General features: G+C 36.9%; 1 protein-coding gene across 3 annotated transcripts in view; it reads right to left on the bottom strand.

Annotated features, from left to right (window-relative positions):
• The window catches only part of CHN1 (chimerin 1), a 192051-nt gene that overhangs the window by 57837 nt on the left and 109853 nt on the right, over positions 1 to 24361 (bottom strand). For all 3 annotated transcript variants that reach the window (XM_087435410.1, XM_004426645.3, XM_087435409.1), the window contains one exon: positions 18517 to 18805. In XM_087435410.1, coding sequence (XP_087291536.1) covers positions 18517 to 18805 — 289 coding nt within the window. The remainder of the gene's footprint in view (positions 1 to 18516; positions 18806 to 24361) is intronic.

Here is a 24361-nt window from a genome sequence, read left to right on the forward strand (position 1 = left end):
TTAAGCTTTCCATTAAAATTCACCAAACACACATACATAATTTACAAGGTGGAAAGCCATTCCAATCTCATGGGTAAACAATTAACTAAGTCTTATAAGAGAGATTCCAGAATGGCCAATGCAGTGAGTAATTAGGATGCATTTTATCTTTAAAAGAATATAGTATTAAAAAATAAGGATTTGGGGTTCTGGAGATGTGGCCTGAGAAAGTGTAAATACTTTATATAGCCCACAAATTCATTAAAAGAAAATACAGAAATGGTCAAAGTGTATATGTACAATACAAGACTCTCAAATAGTTTTCATTCAACAAATATTTTATTAAGTATCTACTATGTTCTAGGCATTAGTGAAACTGCGGTGAATACCAGAGATTAGGGCCCCATGCTATTTTCACAAGGACCAGATGTTAAACAAATAAATACATATTTAATGAATTAACAATAATCAGGATAAATATTGGGTGGGTAATGGATTTTTTCATCCTTTTTTAATCCTAATAATTATTTCCTAACAAAGGTTGAATTTATTCACGAAATCTATGTCTATGCCCTCCTCCCAAGCTGCTTCCTCCTTTCCCAGTCCTTCTGAGACTCAAACAGGTGACTTCTACCAATCTCGCCACCCCAGATCTCTCTCTTCTTACAATATGAATGGGCCTTCAAAAGCCTTTTAATGCCCAAACCACAGGGTAGTTTGCGGATCACCTCATACAGTCCTCTTACCAGAAACAATGCAGACGGGGAGCAGCCATTTATAAATCCTCCTCCTTAATCTGCCTAATCACCCTTTCCATAGAGTTAAAACATTTTTTTGAAAAATTTTAACTAAAGTTCAGTGCTACGTATAGTTCAGTGGTTAAAAGCTTGGCTCTTGAGTAAATACTATCTGTACAAGAATCTCGGCTCTACTTACTAGTTATGGGATCGTAGGAGAAGTCTGTTTCTTCATCTGTAAAATCGGAATGATAGTGGTCCTATCTCACAGAGTTGCAGGGAGGATGAGATGAGATAATGGATGTAGAATGTACGGAATGGACATAAAGCACGCCTTCTCAGCACCTAGCACGCAGAGAGCTCTCAGAACCTAGGCAGTGGTGGTGATGTCAATACTGCTATCACCATGCTTGGAACAAAGCAAGATGCTAAACGTGGAATGAATGAGGACACGAAGTTCATGGCACTCATGAATTTTTCTTCAGACTCATGGACAAATGCCTGTCGGAATGAGTCCAGCCTCCTGCCCTTACAATACTGCCAGAATAGATTTAATACCAAAAAAATGGCCATTTTCTTATAATGGCCATTTCTTAAGTGTCTTACAGCTCAGTTCTAAAAAAGTAAAGGCTGGCCAGAGGTGCAAGGAAGAAAGGCACTTTAAATATTGTTTCCTCATTTGACAGCCGAAATGTATGCAAATATGAACTGAAAACATGTTACAGAGAAAATCTGTGACAACATAGGTATCTTAGCAACATAGCTGACTAAAGGATGAGACTGAATTGAAAACATCTGCTGTGTTAAGAGAACAGGTGCCACCTGAAGTACAAAGGATGCTTAGGACTCATGAACTGCAGTTTTCAGTTCTAAAGATTGTTGAATCATTGTGGCTTAAATTAATATGCAGGATCAAAACAACCAATATCAAAGGCATAGTGCAAAGTGCATGAAAATTTATGGATGAATAAAAATACTTTGTAATGATGAGTTCCAAAAAAGTGTTAGAAGTAAAACAGAATTTGGGTAGTATCGACCATTAGTAAGCTTAAAGTTTGATTATTTTTCTTCCCATGAACTCAAATGCATAACTTGTTAGAAAACTGCAAGATGAAACTATTTGCAAATGCATGTCTTAATAAGGAAGACATTAAAATAAAAGTATGATGTAAAAAAAAACTTGCCTAAAATATCTCCTCCTGCAGGATCAGCTGTAGATTTTTTTTTAAGTGGATGCTTTTATTACATTTTTCACTGTTAGAAATATCAAATCATGTCATCAGTGGAATACTGTTTCTTTGTTGTTCCAATTTTAAAAGAACCTGGTCTTTGAGATACTAAGTATAGAATTCAACATATTATTTTATACCAATGGTACTGCTTTTAATGAACGATAGCATAATTAGTTATTGTGGGTCACATGTTTAGACAGGTTTTTTTTTTTTTCTATCTCCTCTGTTGTTTCTGCTGTGGATTATACTGTTTAGAGTTCTACACCTCCACATTTGAAAAACTTTCTAAAAGAGAAAGAGCCTTGGGCCGGCCCTGTGGCTTAGTGGTTAGGTGAGCGCGCTCCGCTGCTGGCGGCCCGGGTTCGGATCCCGGGCTCACACCGACGCGCTGCTTCTCCGGCCATGCTGAGGCCGCGTCCCACATACAGCAACTAGAAGGATGTGCAGCTATGACATGCAACTATCTACTGGGGCTTTGGGGGGAAAAATAAATAAATAAAATCTTTAAAAAATAAAAATAAAAAAAAATAAATAAATAAAAGAGAAAGAGCCTCATACCAAACGATGTAAAAGATATCTGGGTTCCTTCTAGGGATGGTTTTCTCGAGGGAGAGTATTGTTTGAGTTGCAGGCTGAGCTAGCTGCTTTTTTCCATAGAATACCATTTTTTTACTTGGAAGAATGACTAACATAAATTTTGGTTATTCAGACTTGGCATTTTCTCAAAACTGAACAAAGTGAGCCTTGCACCTCAAGGAAAACAACTGACAGTCAATGATAAAATTCAAACTTTCAAGTGAAAATAAGAATTTTGGAAATTTTGTGTCTGCCACCCTGAACTTGACAGCTTCCTACTACTTAAATGAGTTTTCTGATGAAATTGATGATGTTAACAAAAGTGATTTTTTTTGATACATTATAAGGAAATGTATCAATATTTGGAAGACCTACATAACTCAGTGAACCAGTATTTCCTAAACGACAGATGCACGATGTTATAGAATCATGCATAGTTGAAAGATCCATTCAGAGTTCAAGATAGACCAATGGATTTTAGTGCAACACAATAAGAAATGCTTATTGATAAGGTTTCAGATTCCATATTGCAAGTAACCTTTAGAAACTACCAATAATCCAGTTTTGGTGTGATATCAAAGAGAACTGTCCACAATTATCTGAAAAGGCTATTAAAATACTCCTCTCTTTTCCAAATGTATATTTGTATGAGGTCAGATTTTTTTCATGTACTTCAACCAAAACAACATATCACCACAGACTGAATGTAGAAGCACTTATGAGAATCTAGTTGTTTTCCTAATATTAAGACACACAATAAGGAGATTTACAGAAATGTAAAAAATGCCACTCTTCTGATTAAACTTATTTAATAAAATATGGTTATCTTAATAATAATGCTATTATGTTAATATATAATGGGTTTATTATTGTTTTTTAAATGAAGTAATAGGTATTTTTAAAAATCTGTTTTAATTTCCAATATAGTAAATATCAATAGATATAAGTCACACAAACAAAAGTCCTTTGAGGTCAACAATTTCTGAAGTGTAAAGGGGTCCTGAGTCCAAAAAGTTTGAGAACCACTGATCTAATTCATTAGTTGTAACCTTTACTGTGCAACAGGATCTCTCTCTCTCTCTCTCTCACCCACACACCCCCTCCCACACACGTATACACAAAGACAAATATATTAATAGATGTCTGGGCCCCATGTTGATTCTACTGAATCAAAATTTCCGAAAGCATCTCTATTGTATATAAAGCTTCATTGGTGAGAACATTGATCTGATTTGGCTCCTTAAACAAAAACTATTTATGACTGTATACTTTAGAACTTCCCCAAAAGTTTATTTTACATTAAAGTTATTTTTTTAATTTACTTCATTATTTCTAAAAAGTATTATCATAAGTAATATCTTTTTTCTTTTATAGTTATGAATGTTAATCCTTATTCATCGAGAGATCCCGTGGAAAACAATAAACTGTCAAATTCTGTTAAAAAGCTGAGAGGGTTTGTTTGTTTGCTTCATTTTTCTTTTCTGCTTCTAAATTATAATAAACTCTCTACACTAAATTTTACATATAGTCTCTCAAGTATTGATTTGAAAAACACTTGAACTGCCTTCAAAATCTTGTTTATTCAGGAGGTGACTGTCAACTCAGAGGTCTTTTGTCGGTTTCAAAGAGCTAAGTAAGCCTCAACTTTGACAATGAAATGCTAATAAGCACTTTGAAGGCTGAAATATGAAAACCTTAAGATGTCAACCTGAATTTAAGTCAACTGTTGAAAATGTAAAAGTGTGCTGACATCTTAAATGTAATAAATGTGACATGCTTTATTCTAAATCTTAGTTACCAATATATTTCATTAATATACAAATTATGTTAATCATTTAATCTGGTTCAATTATCAAAACTTTGAAGAAATTTATCCAGATCTCATTCTACTAAGTATACTGTGATTTAAAATTCACAAGTTGAATTATTGACAGCTTTGCACATTTATGTACGATTTACACTAACACATAAGTATAAAATCCTTTATTTATTTTTGTTGTTCCTAGGAAAAGAACAAGACTATTTGGATTTCTACATTTCTGTGGTACTTAAAGAGGGTAGCATTTGACACAAGCAATTGTCAGAGAACTAAGCTACACTATAAGGAAGGATATTTTGTTTCATTTTTTTATATTAAAAAATTCCATAGTCATAGGTTTTCTTAATCTGTAAATTGGAATCTTTTTATTCTTTTAACATTTGATAAGAGATTATTTTAACAACTGAACATAAGAGTTGCAGATCTAGAGTGCCACACCTCAGTGGGTGAAGTGCCCATCTAAACCACACTTCAACTTCCTTTGGACGGTTCCAGGTGTTTTAACTTCTCGTTTTTTTTTTTTTTTTTTTTTTGGTGAGGAAGATTGGCCCTGAGATAACATCTGTGCCCGTCTTCCTCTATTTTGTATGTGGGATGCCGCCACAGCATGGCTTGATGAGCAGTGCATAGGTTCACGCCTGGGATCTGAACCCATGAACCCTGGGCCACCGCTTAGAGGGCGTGAACTTAACCACTACGCCACTGAGCTGGCCCCAACTTCTCCCTTTTCAGTAATCCACTTACTCAAAATACAGTGACCCACTTAGTCTAAATACTAATACAGTCCAATGTTCAGTCTCTATGATGACAGCAAGGGGTATTTGGTGGAGGGGTCTGGTTGTCCTCTGTGATTTCATTCTTAAAAATAAAGGATGCACGATTAAAACACACCCGTAGAATCCTGTGATAAGTCACCATAAATCTATCATCTCCAAAGATACCTGTGTTATTATAATACCTACCCTCAAAAGGATTGCTATAAAGTTTAAAGGAGATAATCTGGTAAAGGACTTCGCACACTTTCTGACATATAGAAGCTCAATAAGTATTAGTCATTTCTATTACTATTCTTAGTTTTATAACCCTTAGACATATAAACTGGGGAGCCAGAAGATACCTTCAATTTCTTGAGGCCAAAGGAAATTAGGTCACTGGCTCAAAGTCTTACAATCCTAGTCAGTACCTGAGCCAAGCCTGTAACCTGCCTGTTCTACCTCCTAGAATAATAAGTTCTCAGAAGTACAGAACCTGAAGTTTGAAAAACCTCTTGAGGGGGGCCGGCCCCGTGGTGTAGCGGTTAAGTGCACGTGCTCCGCTGCTGGCGGCCCGCGGTTCGGATCCCGGGCGCGCACCGACGCGCTGCTTGTCAGGCCACGCTGTGGCGGCGTCCCATATAAAATGGAGGAAGATGGGCACGGATGTTAGCCCAGGGCCACTCTTCCTCAGCAAAAAGAGGAGGTGTGGATGTTAGCTCAGGGCTGATATTCCTCACAAAAGAGAAAAACCTCTTGAGGGTTAACAAAGAGAACTTATGGGTTGTGAATCATGATAGCTAGAAGGGACCTGAATGACATCCATGAAGCTGAATCCTTCATTTTACAACTGAGGCCCAGAGAGGTTGATGACATGCTTAAAGTGATACCATTAAAGTCATAAGATGAGGATCCAGATCTCCTGTCCCAAGGAGATGCACAATAAAAAACTTGGTTGTTTTGGGTGTTGTATGTGGGAATGGCTGGATAAATAGGAGATAGTATGTGATACTCAAAGCTCCTTTTGAAGTGCTTCTATTTGAGGTAAAGGTTGATCTTTGCAGAAAACAAATCTCCAAAATAAGGAATTAAGAGAGGAAAGGAATAGCATAAGGATAGCATTTGAACCAGATGCAGTGGACTGCTCCCAGGCTTTGACCAAACACTAGGATCCACGGCTACAGAAATGCTTTCATGAGTCTTAACACCACATTCAATGTTAAAGATCTATTATTATTTAAGTATTCTGTCTTAGAGAGAAAAATAAATTAAGCTTAAAAGTTTAGAATATTTCTGTATAAAGCCAAGTACAATATTAAAAATACTTGTTTACAATGTAATATCACTATGAATTAAAAAAAAATATATATATATGAAAAAAAATCACCTCCTTTGAACTAACCATGAACACTGCTTCCAAATAAAAGCATCTGTCATATTCATTAACTAGGCAAAGGCATTTTGGGGGGTTTCATCTATAAGGGGACAAAGGGAAATCACTATTCACATTGAAATAAGTGGTAATTAGAATGTTATGTCTGCAAGATAGCAAAATAGTTCTAGTTTAAATAATAGTTCCAGCTAAGCCCCCCATATGCATGCCGCAGACAGAAAATGTGAAAATCCTTTCCCCTCAAAACGCTTCATTAATTTAGAACTGGGTAACTCTAAAGAATAGACAAGCTTGGCTACGATTTTATATGAAGCTAATGTACAACTTTCTATATTCAACAAACACAGAAATACATTTCTCTCATATAAAAGTTTTGTACATTTTAAAGATATGGTATTCCAAGAAAAAGAACTGTATATGCTTTTTAACTTATCCCCAAAGTTAATTAACTTATAAACTTAAATTTTTGGATATCCTTATTCCTAAAGAAATACTGATTTTTAGAGCATTAAATGTTCTGGAAATAAATCTTTTATTTGAAGGGAAAAATTTATTTTGCAAGAATAAACAAATTTCTGAATTTAGAAAGTCTATTAAAATGACTCTATAGAGTGTAATCCTAATCTGAACTAAGCAAAAAACATTTTTACTTAATGTTTTAAAGAAAAGATTACTTAAGGAAGATTTGCTACAAAAATACAGCATGCAGGATAAAGAGCACTGGTTACCAATCACTTAAGAACAAGATTTCCTGGCAAAAAGACTTTCTCTCTCTATACCCCTGTTTCTTCATCATTTAAAATGATGATAATTTTTAAGTTTCTTTTTAATATTCTAGGTGTACAAGACAGAAAATTAGTTTCATGAGAAGATCCATGATTGTCTTGTTCAATACTGGGCACAGCAGCCCAAATCAGCTACTTAATTAATATTTATAGAATAAATGAATAAAAACATATTAAGAGACTGGATAAATAATTATTATATATCAAAACAATGGAACATTATATAGACTTGTAAAATAAAGCAGAAATACATTTGCTCACATGGAAAGATTTTTCATAACCTAATAGTAAAGCAAATTACAAAGTAGTTTATATACAAGAAACATGTTTTTTCTTTCTCTCTCACATACACACACATACAGACATCTCTGGAAGGATAAACAGCAGAGTATTATTGGTTACGTTATCTGTCAATAGTGGGATTTGGTGTGATTTTTACATTCTTATTGTTTTTCATTGCTTTATTATTTTTGTAAGCAATGCACATGAATTACTTGTATAATAAAAATATAAAAGTTTAAAGTAATCTATGCATAGGAAGACTAGAAGGGAATCCAGCAAAATGTTAACATACAGTCATCTTTGGATGGTGGGGCTATGAGTAATCCCCTCTCTTCTATTTTTCTACTTCACATTTTTCAAATTTTTTTATAAAGAATATGTATTTCTTTAAGACTAAAGAAAAAACTCTCTTAAATTCATTAATTAGATATATCAATACATGATTCATTTTTTAAAATTTAAGAACAGTTTTAGGTAACACGATTGGACTTGTTCATGAATATCACCTTTTTATATATCGGCATAACATGACAAGCTAGTCGGTGCAAATAAAACATTTCTACAATTCTCTACTACTTTCACACTCTGGTACTCTCCTCTCGCCACCACTATTCCCAGTCCTCTCGGCCTTAAGAAACACTAGACCTCCACAATGCAGCCAACAAACTATGCAGAGTTCCAAAAGAGGGTCACAAAAAGAGTTTTTGAGCCGCTGAGGCCTGCTTGCTTAGGGAGCAATTCCAGATCACTGGAAGGCCTACTCTAGTCAAAGTGCCTTGAAACCGACTACCAAAATTAACATGCAAATGATTTAACCTATTTTTAAGAAATTAGAGTGAAGTCAAGGTTCTGCTTATTTTAACATTCCCCTCATTCACTCACATTCCAATAGGTTTTTCTGAGGAAGACAGGAGAAAAGTTATAACCATGTCTCCAGGACACACAGTCCACCCATGGGGGCTTCTTACACAAGAGAATGCCGTTCTTCACCTGGGACTGGGCAGATAAGAACTCTCTAGTCTACAGGACTCTTGAGTGGGTTGCACCTACAAGCTTTCAAGGATTCTAGGGAGAGAAATCTAAGTGTTTTCGTGGCCTCGATAAAGCTGGAGAAAAAAAAAGCTTTAGTGGTGTTCTACAGGAATTCTGGAATCATACCACTACCACAAACAATGACTTTTCTCCTTTGAGTAGACTGGGAGGGGAAAGCAGAAATGGTAGTTTTTCTCATTGTGACACCTGGTACCATGTGATACTGTTAATATTCAGAAAGTAGGGGACACTCTTTCTCCCCAACAACTGTGACTATGACTAATACCTCCTGTGGGACCTATTCCAGGCCAGAGAGGAATGGCAATGGGACAGCCAGTGATTAAAGGAGGGCTGGCCGCCTTCTAGCTGGCTAAGTGCTTCTGGCTCAGGTCCAAGATCCCAGCAGAGATCTTCCTCCCTGTACCTAAGAATCCTCTCACATTGTGTACCCAAATTTACTGAAGTCCCTATTACAGATTAAAAAGTAGAGAGTCCATAATGATAGCATTGAAACCTCCAACAAGTTATAATGCCTTGCAATCACTACTACCCACCAATAATTCCCTTGTTGCTCATATTTCCCTAAAAAAAAAGACCTGATAAATTTTACGTCTAAAATGTGTTTAGGGGCCGGCCTGGTGGTGCAAGTGGTTAAATGCGGGCGCTCTGCTGCGGCGGCCCGGGGTTTGCCAGTTCGGGTCCCGGGCGCACACTGATGCACCGCTTGTTAAACCATGCTGTGGTGGCGTCCCACATAAAGTAGAGGAAGATGGGCACAGATGTTAGCCCAGGGCAAGTCTTCCTCAGCAAAAAAGAGGAGGACTGGCATTGGATGTTAGCTCAGGGCTGGTCCTCCTCACACAAAAAAATAAATAAAAAAAATGAAATGTGTTTAGATAATAAGATGATGTGTTTATAATAAAAAGAGAAAAGATGACAGTCAGGAGTGCTACAAATGTGGAAAACTAAAACATAAAATAGGATGTCACCTGTCATATCAACACTTAAAAAAAATTTCTTGGCCTGATATAAATGTAATCAGTGATTGCCCTGGGGCAGGGGGTGGGGGTGGGATTTTCTACGGAGGGGCACTAGAGAACTGTCTGAAGTGATGAAATGTCGTATATTTGACTGTAGTGGTTGGTGGTTACACAGGTGGATACATTTGTCAAAGCTCATCAAACTGTACGTGTAACTGCGTGCATTTTACTGTATGTAAATAACATCTCAATAAAGCTGACATCAACATTCTTGGAAAATGAGCCTATAAAAGAGATATAGGCTCATCTGTAGAGTTTCTCCATTACAAGGAAAACCAGAACTTTCTCAAGGGACAGGGGACTATAGTTTTTTCCTCACTATGAACTTGGGCAGCAGCCCAAAGTCATTCTAAAGTTATTCAGCAAACTACCCACACCAGGGACCCCTTCCTGTTGAGTGGGCGAAAGGACAGCAGGTGTAAATCTCTTAAGAATGCGTTAAACAAGCTGCAGCTTGTATAGAAAAGCTTCCGCTTTTGGAGGGAAATTTTACAGTAAAGGTGACTTTTTATTAAACGTTGCTGGTCAACAAGTACAAGCTGCAGTAACTCAGAAATTATCCAGGAAAATGTTTAAGTTGTATGAGATGTAAAATTTAATCATGTAAATTAGGTCATCAGGAAAACTATAGCACTGAGTGAAGTTTCACTGAATGGTTTTAGAAGCTAAGGAAATAGAGGATGAAAGGGCTGACTCATTCAAGTTACTGAACAAACCACAGCGAAAAGAATGTAGCAGCACACTGAAAAGCCGGCAACGAACATGAGCAGGAGTAGCTGTTACAGATGTTCATGATTTCTTATTGAGAGAATCTAATTATTACAATGCTCAAGTATGAGCATTTTTGACCAGTCATACTATCTTGAAGGAGACCCCAAAAGAGTTAAGGACTAACTTATGAGGCCATATAAAAACAATTACGTTCTCATGAGTAAGGAAAGGCTCAGGGCATAGCTACGACTTACCAGTCTCTGAGAGGTCTAAATATTAGCAGAAAACAGAAATGACTCCAAATATAAAGGGTAATACAATGGAGCAAAAAGCATAAGATGAAAATTACCAATCCAAATCATTCAGCATGAGATCTAATGTAAGGATTTACTGAAACTGGAGAGCTGATTCTTTTATAATTGACCACAAAGTTAGTCTGTGAGCATCATGATGGGAAGGCCAGTTGATTGCTTGATAGTCTCCACTTGCTTTGGACCCCAAAATGCTATTACCCTCCTAAAGCCACGAGAGTTGGTTTTTGTTTCACAAAGTTAAATGAATGGGGATCTTGCCACTAATGATTATTTCCCCACTAAAATGCTAGAGACTCTGAAATAGCAATTGTGAAAGAATTTCTAATAGTTTCCTTTTCCAATCCTCAAACCAGTAATTTAAGAGTTACTTTATTTGTTTAATTGGCCCATATACAGAAACCTTCCAAAACTGCAGCTGGCTTGGAAAATTACAATTTGGTCTTCCGTTGGCCTGGTTCTTTGGAGCTGGGGAACTAATATTTATCTCCTATCTTCCTCTTCCCATCTGGTTTTCCCTAATGGCTTTCAATTACTAATCCTTCCTGTGGGTGATAAGATGGAAGCACAGATGAGATTCACGCAAATAATTTCCTGGGCCCCAGTTGAGTTTTCTTTAATCATTACAAGCATGAGATTCTCTGGTGGGGTCCAGAATGTCCGAACACACGACTGATGACCATGAGTTTGGGGAGATGCCACTCTGCCATCTTGGCTTCTTTGAATATATCCCTAAAGAGGTGCATCTAGTCACCACCCTCACAAACTACTTCATGTCACAAAGACAATTATTCTGTACCTCAGATGCTGTATCTGTGGAACGAGAAACAGCTCTCCCTACCTCACAGAGACATTCTAAGGATTGAGGTCTTAAAGAGAAAAATATAAACTACCAAATCAAGTCCAATTACTATACTATTCTTTCTCAGTCTCAGGACTAGTTTATATTAGGGCTTGGATCTGGCTGAATTCATAAAATATACTCATTTATTTGTTCATTTAGTCAGTCAACAACTATTTATATAAAACTTAAGGTGCCAAATCAAAAGTGAAATAACATTGAGGGAATAAAGCTTTAAACCTGGGGTGGAATGTCAACGTCATATTAATTTCCATTCCATGATTCTGAAAAATTAATGTTCTTGTCTACAAAAGTGTTTCCTGTGATCTGCGGGGCTATCATAGCAGCAAATTCAAATCGGAGTAAGTCCAACTGAATATTTATTGAACTCCTATAACACTATACAGATGATACAGGCAGTGTGCCTCCCGCTCAAGACATCTAAGTGTTAATTAAATAAGATAGAAACAGTGAAAACATTAAAATGTAAGTTCTTCGAGGCAGGGCTTATATCTTGTACATTCTTTTTTTTTTTTTTTGTGAGGAAGATCAGCCCTGAGCTAACATCCATGCTAATCCTCCTCTTTTTGCTGAGGAAGACTGGCCCTGGGCTAACACCTGTGCCCATCTTCCTCCACTTTATATGGGACGCCGCCACAGCATGACTTGCCAAGCGGTGCATCAGTGTGTGGCCGGGATCTGAACCGGCGAACCCCGGGCCACCACAGCGCAGCGCATGCACTTAACTGCTTGCGCCACCGGGCCGGCCCCAATCTTGTACATCTTTTATCCCTTCCAGAGCCTAGCCTGTTTCCTTACAAATAGGAGGCAAGCAATAAGTGCTGAATTAAATGCAAGTAATTTTCACAGGAGATGAGTTACTTCAGGAGACTAAAGAAGAAATGGGGACAATATTTCTGCCATGCCCTTAACTTGCTTAAATTCCAAGGTAACTTCTGAGTGACAAGAAGAATTTGTTTATAGAGATAGCTCATGAAAGACTATTTAGAAAATGAAGTGTGAAGATATTAAGGCAAATGAAGGAGAGGATTTACCCAGCTGGAGTGAAGAGAATAGGTAGACTTAGAAGTTATGGGAAATTTGAGAGATCCTAATGGGCTCAACATGGAGCGTGCGTTCAATAAAAGTTCACTGACAGGCGGGGAAGCAGAAAGAAGGGTTTACTTGTCTAACATTCAGGGAAAGTAGAGCTAAAATACTGGTCAATACTAAAATGCAAATACCATAGGAAAATAACATATTTTAGCCTTAAAAGTCATTAGCACATTGTTGAGCAAAGACACATGCTTCCTGATTGGACACAATTAGAGGTATCACAGTATTATTCAACGAGAAACTCCACTTTTCTGATGAATCAATTAGGAGCCTTCTGATGTTATCTTGGGAATGCAGAAGGCAGTTCGAGTACTGAAAAGATGGATCTTGAAGAGAAACCTGAACGTGCTGTTTCTAGCAAAGGCTGGGGGACTAGTACTCAGACCCATGAACGGGCATCTGGTAGCTGATCGATCTGATCCCAGAGTGCAACAATGCACCATACAGCACTTTACCTTTACAAGGAAGGCTACTTTACAAAATCTCATTAATACTCATAGCCACCAGTGCAATGGCATCCATAGTCCTCATTTTAGAAATTGGGGCAAACTGAGCCCCGGGGAGGTTAAGGCTTGCTCAAGACCACACAGACGAATACATACTTATACACTGACCATGTAGGCTTTTTTTCCTTAAACTCTACTTGATTTCTTAAGAATGATGTTTACAGAGGAGGATAAACCCATTATTAGAAGTTCTGTATGGAACTGTCGTCTTCCTCATAAATTACTAAACTGGATTTTTAATGCAAATAAGTGACCCTGGGCACATCTGGCAGTTCTCTAGGACCCTGTCCAGCCCTGGAACAACTGATCCTAACCCTGAACAAGCCACGGTGGAGACTTGAACACGTAAATGTGACTGGGGGAGAGAGGGACGGATGTAGATAAGGCTGGGCTAAAAAGGAGAACAAGAGGATCAGAGCTTGGGGAGGAACAAGGAAGGAGAAAAAAAGGCTCCAAAGCCTGGGAAAGCACAAAATCAAGAAAGCAAATGCAGCTTTCTGCAGAGTGCTTCATGCCACCCACTCCTTTGGTATTGTTACTTTTATAATGATTAAGTTTAAGTATGGCCTTCCTGCTGATTTCTACATTGAGATTATATGGACACAGATAATGTGCTATATATTTTTTAAAGCAAATTTAGAAGAGCTGCTTTGTGGGAGACTAAGACCATTAGCAGACCAGACTGCCTGTACTCCTTTTGCTATTCCAGGGGACAAAGACTCCTGGCATTTTATGGAGGCATCCAAAGAATTCCAGTAGTTATGGCAGTTTGGGGCAGGGCCTCAATCATACTTCCACTTCAAATTTCACAAGGCTTTTCAACACGTATGCAGTTTGATGATCCCCAAAGAAGTCTTTACACAATGGAATTTAAATGTAAAAGAGGGCCGGCCCCGTGGCTTATCGGTTAAGTGCGCGCGGTCCGCTGCTGGCGGCCCGGGTTCGGATCCCCGGCGCGCACCGATGCACCGCTTCTCCGGCCATGCTGAGGCCGTGTCCCACATACAGCAACAAGAAGGATGTGCAACTATGACATACAACTATCTACTGGGGCTTTGGGGGAAAAAATAAATAAATAAAATTAAAATAACTGTTTAAAAAAATAAATAAAATAAATGTAAAAGAAGTTCCTTAAGAATAAATAAATAAAATAAATGTAAGAGAAGTTCCTTAAGAATCAATTAATACAACAATATGCCAAGTACTGCATTCATTCCAAAATTCCAGAGGAAGAACACACACACACACACACACACACACACACACACAGAGGCTAAAAGCTGGGCGAAGTTTCATAAAACCAACACAGAGCGATACTGCACACTCTCCATCACAGGTCATCCTCACCTGTGAGGCCAGTTTGGAATTTAGATGACTAAATCCAGAAGTAAAGAGGTCCTGGCTAGATTCAGAGTTCTGACTGACTAATAGCATGTCTTCTAAAATGCAAATTATATATTTTCTTTGACATTTTATATTATTAACAGTTATATGAGATATTTTCTAAAGCATGGTTTTTGGGGATTTAAAATCACATTATTAATAAGTAAAATTATCATAAAAACTATTGCATTCAGCCATTGGTCCAGTATCTGTTGAAGTAAATATATTAAAATCACTACTTAGAAGAAGGAACTATTGAAATACAGTTCCAAGATAAATTTTTAACAAGTAACTAATAAAAGCTGGGCTCTTGGCCAGCGTGGACTGCTAAAGTTAAGCCATTTTAGAAGAGAAGTCTGGCTTTTCAACAGCCTGCAACTTTGTGATTTAATGTCTCTCAATATTTTTTTTTTTATAATTTTTATTTATTTTTTCTCCCAAAGCCCCAGTAGATAGCTGTATGCCATAGCTGCACATCCTTGTAGCCGCTGCATGTGGGATGCGGCCCCAGCACGGCCAGAGAAGCGGTGCGTCGGTGCGCGCCCGGGATCCGAACCCGGACCACCAGCAGCAGAGCGCGCACACCCAACCGCCAAGCCACGGGGCCGGCCCCTCTCTCAATATTTTTTGAAAAAAAATTTTTTTTTTGCTTGAGGAAGATTGGCCCTGAACTAAGATCTGTGCCAAGCTTCCTCTATTTTGTATGTGGGTCACCACCACAGCATGGCTGACAAGCGGTGTAGGTCCGCGTCTGGTAACCAAACCCGGGCCACCAAAGCGGAGCACACTGAACTTAACCACTAGGCCACAGGGCTGGCCCCCCAAAAAATTTTTTTAAGTTTCTAATTGATATATCAAACTGAGGAAGCAACTTAAGTAGCTAATGAGAAAAATGACATAAATATTACCTGGAAAAAAAAGTTTTCCCCTCACAATAGGCCACCATATTTCCTAGGGATGACTAAGAATCTTCAGGATTTACTTCCTGTGGCAAAAAAACTTTATGGCCATAAAACCATCCTTCTAACCTTTCACAAAAGCTCAGATGCTCAACTTATTCCTTAAGGACTGAAAAAAAAATACCCGTGGAATTCTCCTCCTTCAATTTTAGAACAAGGAAAGACCTTAAGAGATCATCTGGTTCAACATTTCCCAAAGCGGGTTTCATGTAACATTATTTTTCTAAAATGCTCTGAATAGTGGCAGGGTGGTTCAGACAAATTTGAGAGCACTTTTGGAGAGTAACAACGCACATTAGGTCACTAACAAAGCTGAGAAGCCTACAGAAAAGAAACAGTTAAGTTTTCTACATAAACTTATTTTTTATCAACCCCATTTGAGCACAGAACCCTTTCTGCAGTAAGTATTTATTACAATCCTATAAAATTAATGTTTTGTAGGAAACTCCTTGTCTTATATATGAAGAAACTGAAGTCCAGACAGGCTAGGCGACTGTCTCAAGGTCATACAGTGAGCAGGTGGATGAGCTAAAACCAGACCTCACCTTTCAAGACCCCACTTTGGGGCTCTTTCTAGTCCTGCGTTGTCTCCTACAACCCCACCCTCCTTGAAGGATCACAGATTGTAAGAAACACACCTTGGAGATCATCTAGTTCAAAGCCCAACTGTTAAACGTGGAGAAACGCAGTCTCAGAGAAGTGAAGCAATTTGCCCAAAGTGACGCATAAAATCAACTCCTGTAGTCTAACTAGAACCTAGCTCTTAATTCCAACACTAGTATCCTTTTCATAATAGCATACTAACTCCTGCAAAACCAACACTTTTTGCCTCTGAGAAAAAGGAGTCCTGGACAAGAAGGGCTTAGCTATTCAGGACCCAGTAAAATATGTATTAAACCATACTTGTGTCAATAGGTATTTTAAATTAATTAAAAATGATAGTCTTTACTTACAAATGTCATCCACTGTGACAGGGAATCAATGTTTCAAGCTGTTGAACAGGTCATCATCCCTGTCCTGTTGGATGACACCTGTAAATAAAATAAATCTATTTTTGAGTGAGTAGATTTTAAGCCAACTAGATTTAAGATGCATGCAGTTTAAAGCAAAGAGTAATTTTTAAAATGATTCTTAATTATGTACTACTGGAGAGAGATTTTTTCCAGACCAGCTATTTCACTCTACGTAGCTATCACTGGCCATCGGCACAAGAGAATCCAGGTAACGTAACATGTAATGTTGCCAGAATCCACAGGAAATCATGGATCCTTAGAGCTAAAAGGGTCCTCTAGGTATTATCTACCTCAGTCTCTTGTCTCTGTGAATATTATTTTCACTTTGTAGGAGGGGCAGCTAAGGCACTGTGAAGTTAAATGAGTAGCCCAATGTTAAATAGCTAAATGTCGTTAGCTCAAATCCCTTGATGTTGAAAAACATATACAGAACACATTAGCAAAGGTTATCATTAGGCTGATCAAATTTGAAAGACTCACAGGTACACATTTTTAAAAATACTTCACAAATGTTAACTTAAAATATTCTAGCACATCTGTGTAACACGTAATATCAGTATTAGATATTTAAATACAAGCATTATTGAAAAGTGCCATGAATGGAAAATAACCAAAAGTGAGAAAATGGGAATTAGAGAGTGAAAAGAACAATATTAAATACAGCATGCATTTAGGATTCTAAATTCTGGTTACTTCCAAAAAAGATTTGTGGTTCCTAACAAATATGAGCATATAAAAAACAATTTTCTACAAATTTTCTACAGTCTGTAATTTAAAATGTTGGTTTCTCTGTAGCCACAAAATGCTGCTCTAAGTAAGATCTGCCAGAAACTAAAACTTGGGCTGGACAATGAACATTTAAAACTTCCATTTTCTACCTAAATACTCCAAGACAACTGGAAGTATTTTAGGATGCTGCCTTGAGGTAATAGGGCTGTTATGATAACATTACCACCAAACTCACATTGAGTGGTTCCTACGTGCCAAGCACCATTTAATTATTTTACACGTACTATCTCATTCAATCGATCCTCACAACTTGATTATTATTACAATTTTACAAATAAGAACGTCAAAGCACAGAGAAATGAAGTAACTTGCCAAAGTTCATTCAACTGGTAAAATGGCAGAATTTGCACACAAATCCATTTGGTGACAGAATCCAAGCTCAAACCACTATACAATACTGCATTTCTTTAACATGGCAACTGAAGATTCTCGAAAATATAAGAATGAATTAATGAAATTCCAGTTAGAATACATAAAATGCCCCCAACTAAATCCCACACAATATAAAACATCAGGAAATTCTTTTCTTGGGGGTGAGGGGGAAGCTAGGGATAATTTTCAAAGTAAAATCATCTTAATGCCAAGGAGTTAAAACCTCTGATGTTAACCTTAAATATATTACAATTAAAAATAACAAAGGAAAAACTTAAATTGTCTTTTACAATTAAAGAAAGTAAATCTTCCTGATTTAATTACTTCTTAAGAGTCCATAAAGAGATAAATCCTCCTGTTACTCAAGACTGACTCATTCTCAAAATAGTATAAGTTATTGATAGACTGAATTTAATCATGTGTATTTAAAAAATATGGATATATATCCTTTTGCTAAAGAACAGAATTATCTATAAAGTGAATTATCTTTAAGGGAAACAAAAAAGTAATTTTGATAGATAATGCAACTGCTCAATTTCTTATGTAATATAGCTATCTTTTCTTGACCATAAGTTATGCTTCTGACCAAAACCCCTGAACTTTTTTACTAGGGCCATTTTCCAACATATTTTTAAAACTATGATAAAACAGGAAATAATCAAGAGTACAAAAATATACCTGACATATTTTAACTGAACAAGAATTAGATACACACAAAACTCAGCAGCACATTAAGAAACTACACATTAAGGAAAATGTACATCCTTTCAAAGCTGTGAGATGTCAATCTCAGTTGACCATGGAAAAGTCAATCTCTTCTGGCAACAATGCCTTTCTTAGAAGGATCCCGAACAGAAGAAGATAAAGTGTGGTTTCATGGTAGCTTACCCTTTTCTCTGATACCCCATCCTGGCCTGTAGAATCTCTCTCATCATGTGTCTCTTTCAGGACTGGCATATGTTTTTGGTATGCTGGCTCTCTGTTTAAGGTTGTGTATCCTATGTGCTCATAAATGGGGTTTATCGTCATCTTGGCAATGTATTCTGCTGCCTTGGTTTCAATATAGAGAGTAATCAATCCATCAGTCACCAGATCGTGGATGGACTCAAAGCGCTTCTCCCCAACAAAGTGCTTTCCATCGTAGTAGAGCCTGAAGTTTCTGGTTTGACTTCCAAATCTGCCTCAATGAAATGGGAAAGATGTTTTTAAGAAAAGTAAGCAAGTGAATTCTTTCTGGAAAAAAAAACAAAAACAAAAAACTATTGCTTTGTTGTGTGTGTCTTCTCAGTTTGTTAAATAAACTTTAGCTAATTTCTATGAATCGTCTGAAATACAAAAAATTAAACTTTTGAACACAAAGAATGAACTTGCAACAACTAAGAATAACTAGCCAAAACCACGCCTACTCTAGAAGGAAAAATTTATTCTTATTTATCTTTTTAAGCCAGTTCATTATGCCTGTAGGAAAAACAGGGGAAAATGAACCTCATATCCTATTACAACACATTCTATACTCAATTGGTCAACTCCATAATATATGAAATTTCTACATTAACATGTTCTCTTCAACTTTATTCATAAAAATATTCAATGTACTTTAGACTTCAGCATTTATGACTTTTAATGGGAAAGTTCCATTTAGGGCTCACCTGAGTATGACGTCAACAATCATTTAAAGTAGAACTGATTCCAGAACCTGAGTCATACAGTGGGGCAGGATGGCACAGAAACACATTTTTGCTATTTCTAGCCATGGGTCAAGGACTTGTTCTTCCCTTTTACATAGTCATTCTTCTGTGTCTGCTTGTTGAGTCTGGGCAAGAAATGTTTACTATATATACAGCATATAGTCATAAACTATCGGACTCTAGAAATTCTGTTTTCACTTTTGGGTCATGCTTTGGTGACATACTTTAAAAACTGGAGAATGGTTTACTTTTATGATAATTTCAGTTATTTTGCTTCCTGTAGCCAACCTCTGAAATGGATCCAAGTTGGCAGGACTAGCATCAGTGTCCTTGCAAGAAGACAAAGGCAAAAACGTGCCCTGACTTGAATGAAAGCTGATGCCAAAAGGCACCGAGGGCCAGTATCATGGTCTCCTCGAGGTAGCCCCGAGTGAACCTAATTAACACTAAACAAATCAGAAAGGATACTGTAATTTCACTGTTACAAATACACAGAACAGAGATGAACAAAAATGCTAAAATAATAGCTGTTTTAGTAAAGTGTTTAAATAGGACTACGAACTTATGCAACAATATTATTCTAGTATAAGTTATATTCCAGAAGGAAAGGAGTTAGAAACTTCTAAAGATTTCACTTTTAGTTTGTCCTTAAAAAAGAAAACAAAATTTGTTTTATAATGGTGTGAGGTATCTCTGTTTCTGCAGTTCAAATTAGACTTTAATAATTATTTAATCTAGAATCCAACGTTCTATCTATGCTGGTCCTTCTTCTAAAATAAAATTTATCCACTTTTCGGTTCTTTAAAAGCAATTAAATTTTGATTTACCCTCAAGTGAATGATCTATATAATTCCACTTTCCCATTCTCTATTTTCCTCCCATGTTAAAGACATACTTCTTTCAAGTAAATTTTCATTATAATGTAAATCTAAAAATTTGGAAGGTAAAATTTCTACAAAGTTAAATATAAAAGCTTTTTTCAGTTTAATATACTGCTTTGATTATTTCCTCTTTATTAATATACATTATTTGTCATGGATAAACATGGAAAGCTACTTTATAATTTTTATAAGGTTCTTACAACAATAAACACTGATAGCATTGTTTAACACTAAGTCCCTTTATATTTCAGTTGTATTCAGAGGCATTTCAACGAGAGGTTAAACCATCTTACTCCTGCAGGGCTAATGATTTTACAGTGGGGATTTCCACAATGGGCATAGCACTTAAAGTAAGGACTATCCAAGCAATGGTGGCAGCCATTTTATACTCAATTGTCTTCTGAAATCGGAGAAGTATGGGAGGATAGGGCAGAAGGGAAGATGGCTGAACTGGCCTCTCCTGGGTTGGGATGGTCAGCCTGAAAGAGCGGAAGTCTCGGGTTAGACTTCCTGGTGCTTTACAATGTGGCTATTTCTAATCCATCCAAGGTGAGGATTTCCTGGCTACCTCTAGGTTATTGGGCAAAAAAGTGTAAGTAAGTTTGTCCTTTTCTTTCTCAACTCAGTGATTTCAAGAGACCATATGCATAATTCCTAATTCCCAATCCCTCCTCAGCCTGTACTTCAGCTCTAGGCTGCCAGTCCAATCAAACTTCCAGTCTTAACGGAGCTGATCAGACAACTAAACTAACTCATGATATGGGTTAATTAAAACTTAAGCTCAAAGGACAAGAATATGAATTTCAATTTTGGAATTGTGACTGATTTTTCTTAAAAAGTGGCATTATTTTTACTAAAGGAACTGTAAGCTTTCTTTGCCTACTCTGAATTGCCCTCTCTTTTACTTTGGAAGTTATACAAAGAACAGCATCACAGTACAGACTGACAGAGACTTCTCTCCTTCCTTGATCTGAAAGACAGGACAGAAAATCTCTGAGCAAGATGGGAAATGGATCCGTCTGTTCTACAAAAAAGAGCCATGAAAAGGAAGATTGCAAATCTAAGGACAAAAAAAGAATCCTCTCTTTTAAAAGTTTACCACTTAAAGATTGTCATTTATTCAACAAACATTTAACAAGACACCCAGGAACTTTGTAAAATACTAGGTAGTTCATAATAAAGTTCCCGCTCCCTTGGTAACCTCAATGGGAAATAGACAAATGTAAAAAATCAGTCAACACAAAGACAAGATGAAATGCTGAATTTTAAAAAGTTCATCTTTGATTTCTAAAAAATGATTATCAAAATGTGAAAAAAGGTATAAAAACCTTGTTCTTATACAGAAAAGTTACATTTCTGTTCAGTGACTCATGAAACCAAGTGAATCCAATATCTTCTTCACACTATGAAAACCAAGAAACTCACTGCTTAATAAGATCTCAGAGCACACACACTTATGCTTACATAAGATCCCAGAGCATCTGCTCATGTCTAAGTACAAAACCAGCCTTGCAGTCTTGAAATAGGGTTTGGCCAGGGGCAGGCAAGTCCCTACGCATTAACAGAAAACCTTAGGCTTTGGCATCGGACAGAGTAAGTTTAAATTCTGGATCTGCTGTTTCTTAGCTGGGTGATTTTGGGAAAATCGTTCTTCAGATTCTGCATCTAGAAAACAGAAATAACATCACCCTACCCCACATGGTTGTGAGGATTACATAAGAATATTTAAGTCAAAGCTAAGTACATAGGAAGTTCAACAAATGGTAGTTCCCTTTCTCCTTCTCCATTAGCTTAGGCCTCTGCAGAGAATGACAGAATGAGTTATCAAACAATAAAGTAAAACAGAAAAGATGTTCAATAAATATGCACTGAAGGGGGTTGAATAAATAACTGGTAACACCGGTTGTACAGGAACATCTCTGTGAAGGTTGATTTTACAGTCAACAAAAGGCAAGGAGGAACTCTTTGTGAATTTTTCTTCTGGATGTCCTTGGAAAAGTTTATACTCCTTGGTTAGACAGAGTGAGACTACAACAGAGTGCAAACAGGGGAGGAGTGAAGCAAGTCTTGCCACTGCGCCTTAGGAGTTAGGTCTCTGAATTCGAAGAAGGTCAGCAAATATACCCAGATTGAAAGCAGGACACGTTAAATGGATCTAGTGACAACTGCTGAACTCTAGACTGCAAAGTACTGATTTGTAAAAACTATTAAAGCTAAATCATTTTCCCTCCATTTCTATAGGAAAATTTTCTGTTCATCTTTTCTTATATTTATTATCTGCCCTGCCCTTGCTTTTTTAATAGCTGTTCATTCTTTGGTGAACATGTTTGAAACTGCATAGGCCCAACTCTCACCTAGATAGAGTTCAACAAAATAAAAATTCTCCGAAGTGGTACTATAGTTAAGAAATAGAAAAGAAAGATTGGGATAATCTGCTTTGAACTGCTACTGTTGCACATAATTACCAGTTTCTAGAAATGTCTTTCTCTCCAGTGATTCCAGGTTTTGGTTTTCATGTTTTAAAAAGCTGTTTAATGCTGCGCCCAGTTGCATTCAAATGAATTTCAAAATATATAATTCTAACATCTAGCTTTAAAAAGTGAACAAAACCCTTAATACCATCCTTTCTATTTTTTAGCAAGTAAATCACATGCATAAAAAATTCAGTCTGGAGGTACAAAGTGATGAAAATATGTGTAAAGAGTAGCCTGTGGGATTTTACTTTACTTTTTCTAAAACCAAGAATTAGTTCTGATTTGAAGCGAAAGTATTTGGAAGTATCTCTTCAAAGGAAAGCTCCAAGCTAACAGATGTTTTCTGTTAACAAACAGAAAACAAAATATATACAACACACTTGTCTAAGTTAACAATAAAACGTTAGAACTATTTCCAGAAACCAACATACAAAAACAATTTTATTTGTCATAACCATATATTTGTGTATTGTTTACCAGAGTCAAAGAGGCTAATCTAATGGCAAAACACAAATATCTCATAAATTCATCTAATCAGAAACACACTCTGGGAAGACAGGTTAAAATAGAGACAAGAATATGAAGAGGCCTTGACCTAAACACTAAAAAATGAGTTTAGATGGATTAACTAAGAAAGGCTAAGAAAGAGAGAACATAGCTATATAATATTTTAAAATATTTTCTCCATCTAAAACTTTGTTAGGATATTACTTTTGTCTATCTTGCTATATAATTTTGGATGGTAAAATGGGGCAAAAGTATTAAAATATGTGAACTCATGATGACATTCCCTCGGCAGAATAAATCATCTTCAGGAAAGAAACAAACCAATGTGCCTCACTAAACCTCCAAAGGTGGCTCCAGGCAGTTCTGGAAGCTGGAGCTGATGAAGAAGGACTAGCTGAAGGTCTGTTTAAGAGGCAGTTAGATACTTCCCCAACCCTTTCCAATCTTGTCCCCAGTGCCACCCCTTCCCCACTCTGGTGGAAGACTTAAGTTCTGTTCTCTTGATAGGGTAAAACAAGGAGACTTTGAACTGAGGAACACCAGACAGAGTTGAAGGCAAACGTACCGTCCTGAAAACCAAGTGTAAGTTTTAAACACTGACTATTGAGACCTCCATCTCTCCTTGCACCAGGTTCCCAGAAGGCTTGTACCCTTCCTTATGGGAAAGTGGAAACTTCTTACCTGGGAAATCTGATCAGCCCAACTAAAAAGACTTAAGAACAGAGACATCATTCTCTAATTGGCAGGTTTCTCTCAAGCTCTCAGAACTAGTGGTCAGCTTTTTAGTGCCAAATAAACTTAAGTATGAGCAGTCAGCCAAGGACCACTTGACACCTCAGGAAAATCTCCCTCATGATGGACAAAGACGGATAAACAAACAGAATCAAAGCAAGTTGGAGGAAATAAACCATGCAAGGAAATGAAAAGTTTTCTTAAATTATTAATATGCTCAAAGGAACAAAAGTAGGACGTTTCCTATTTCTATTCTTGAACTGGATTTAGCAAGAAACATTAGGATGCTGTAAAGAAAGGAATAAATATAGAATACACGGAAAAGTAAGTAGAAAAAAGGCAATATAGCATAAATGAAAATATTAAAAAGAAAAAATGAAAGATAAAGTTAAAATATTCAAGAAGAGCAAAAAGACGAAAAATAGGAGAAAAAATAAGATAGAGAATCAAT

The sequence above is a fragment of the Ceratotherium simum genome, chromosome 9, assembly GCF_057802395.1.
Source record: "Ceratotherium simum simum isolate JZ-2026a chromosome 9, ASM5780239v1, whole genome shotgun sequence".
In the NCBI taxonomy this organism is placed as follows: domain Eukaryota; kingdom Metazoa; phylum Chordata; class Mammalia; order Perissodactyla; family Rhinocerotidae; genus Ceratotherium; species Ceratotherium simum.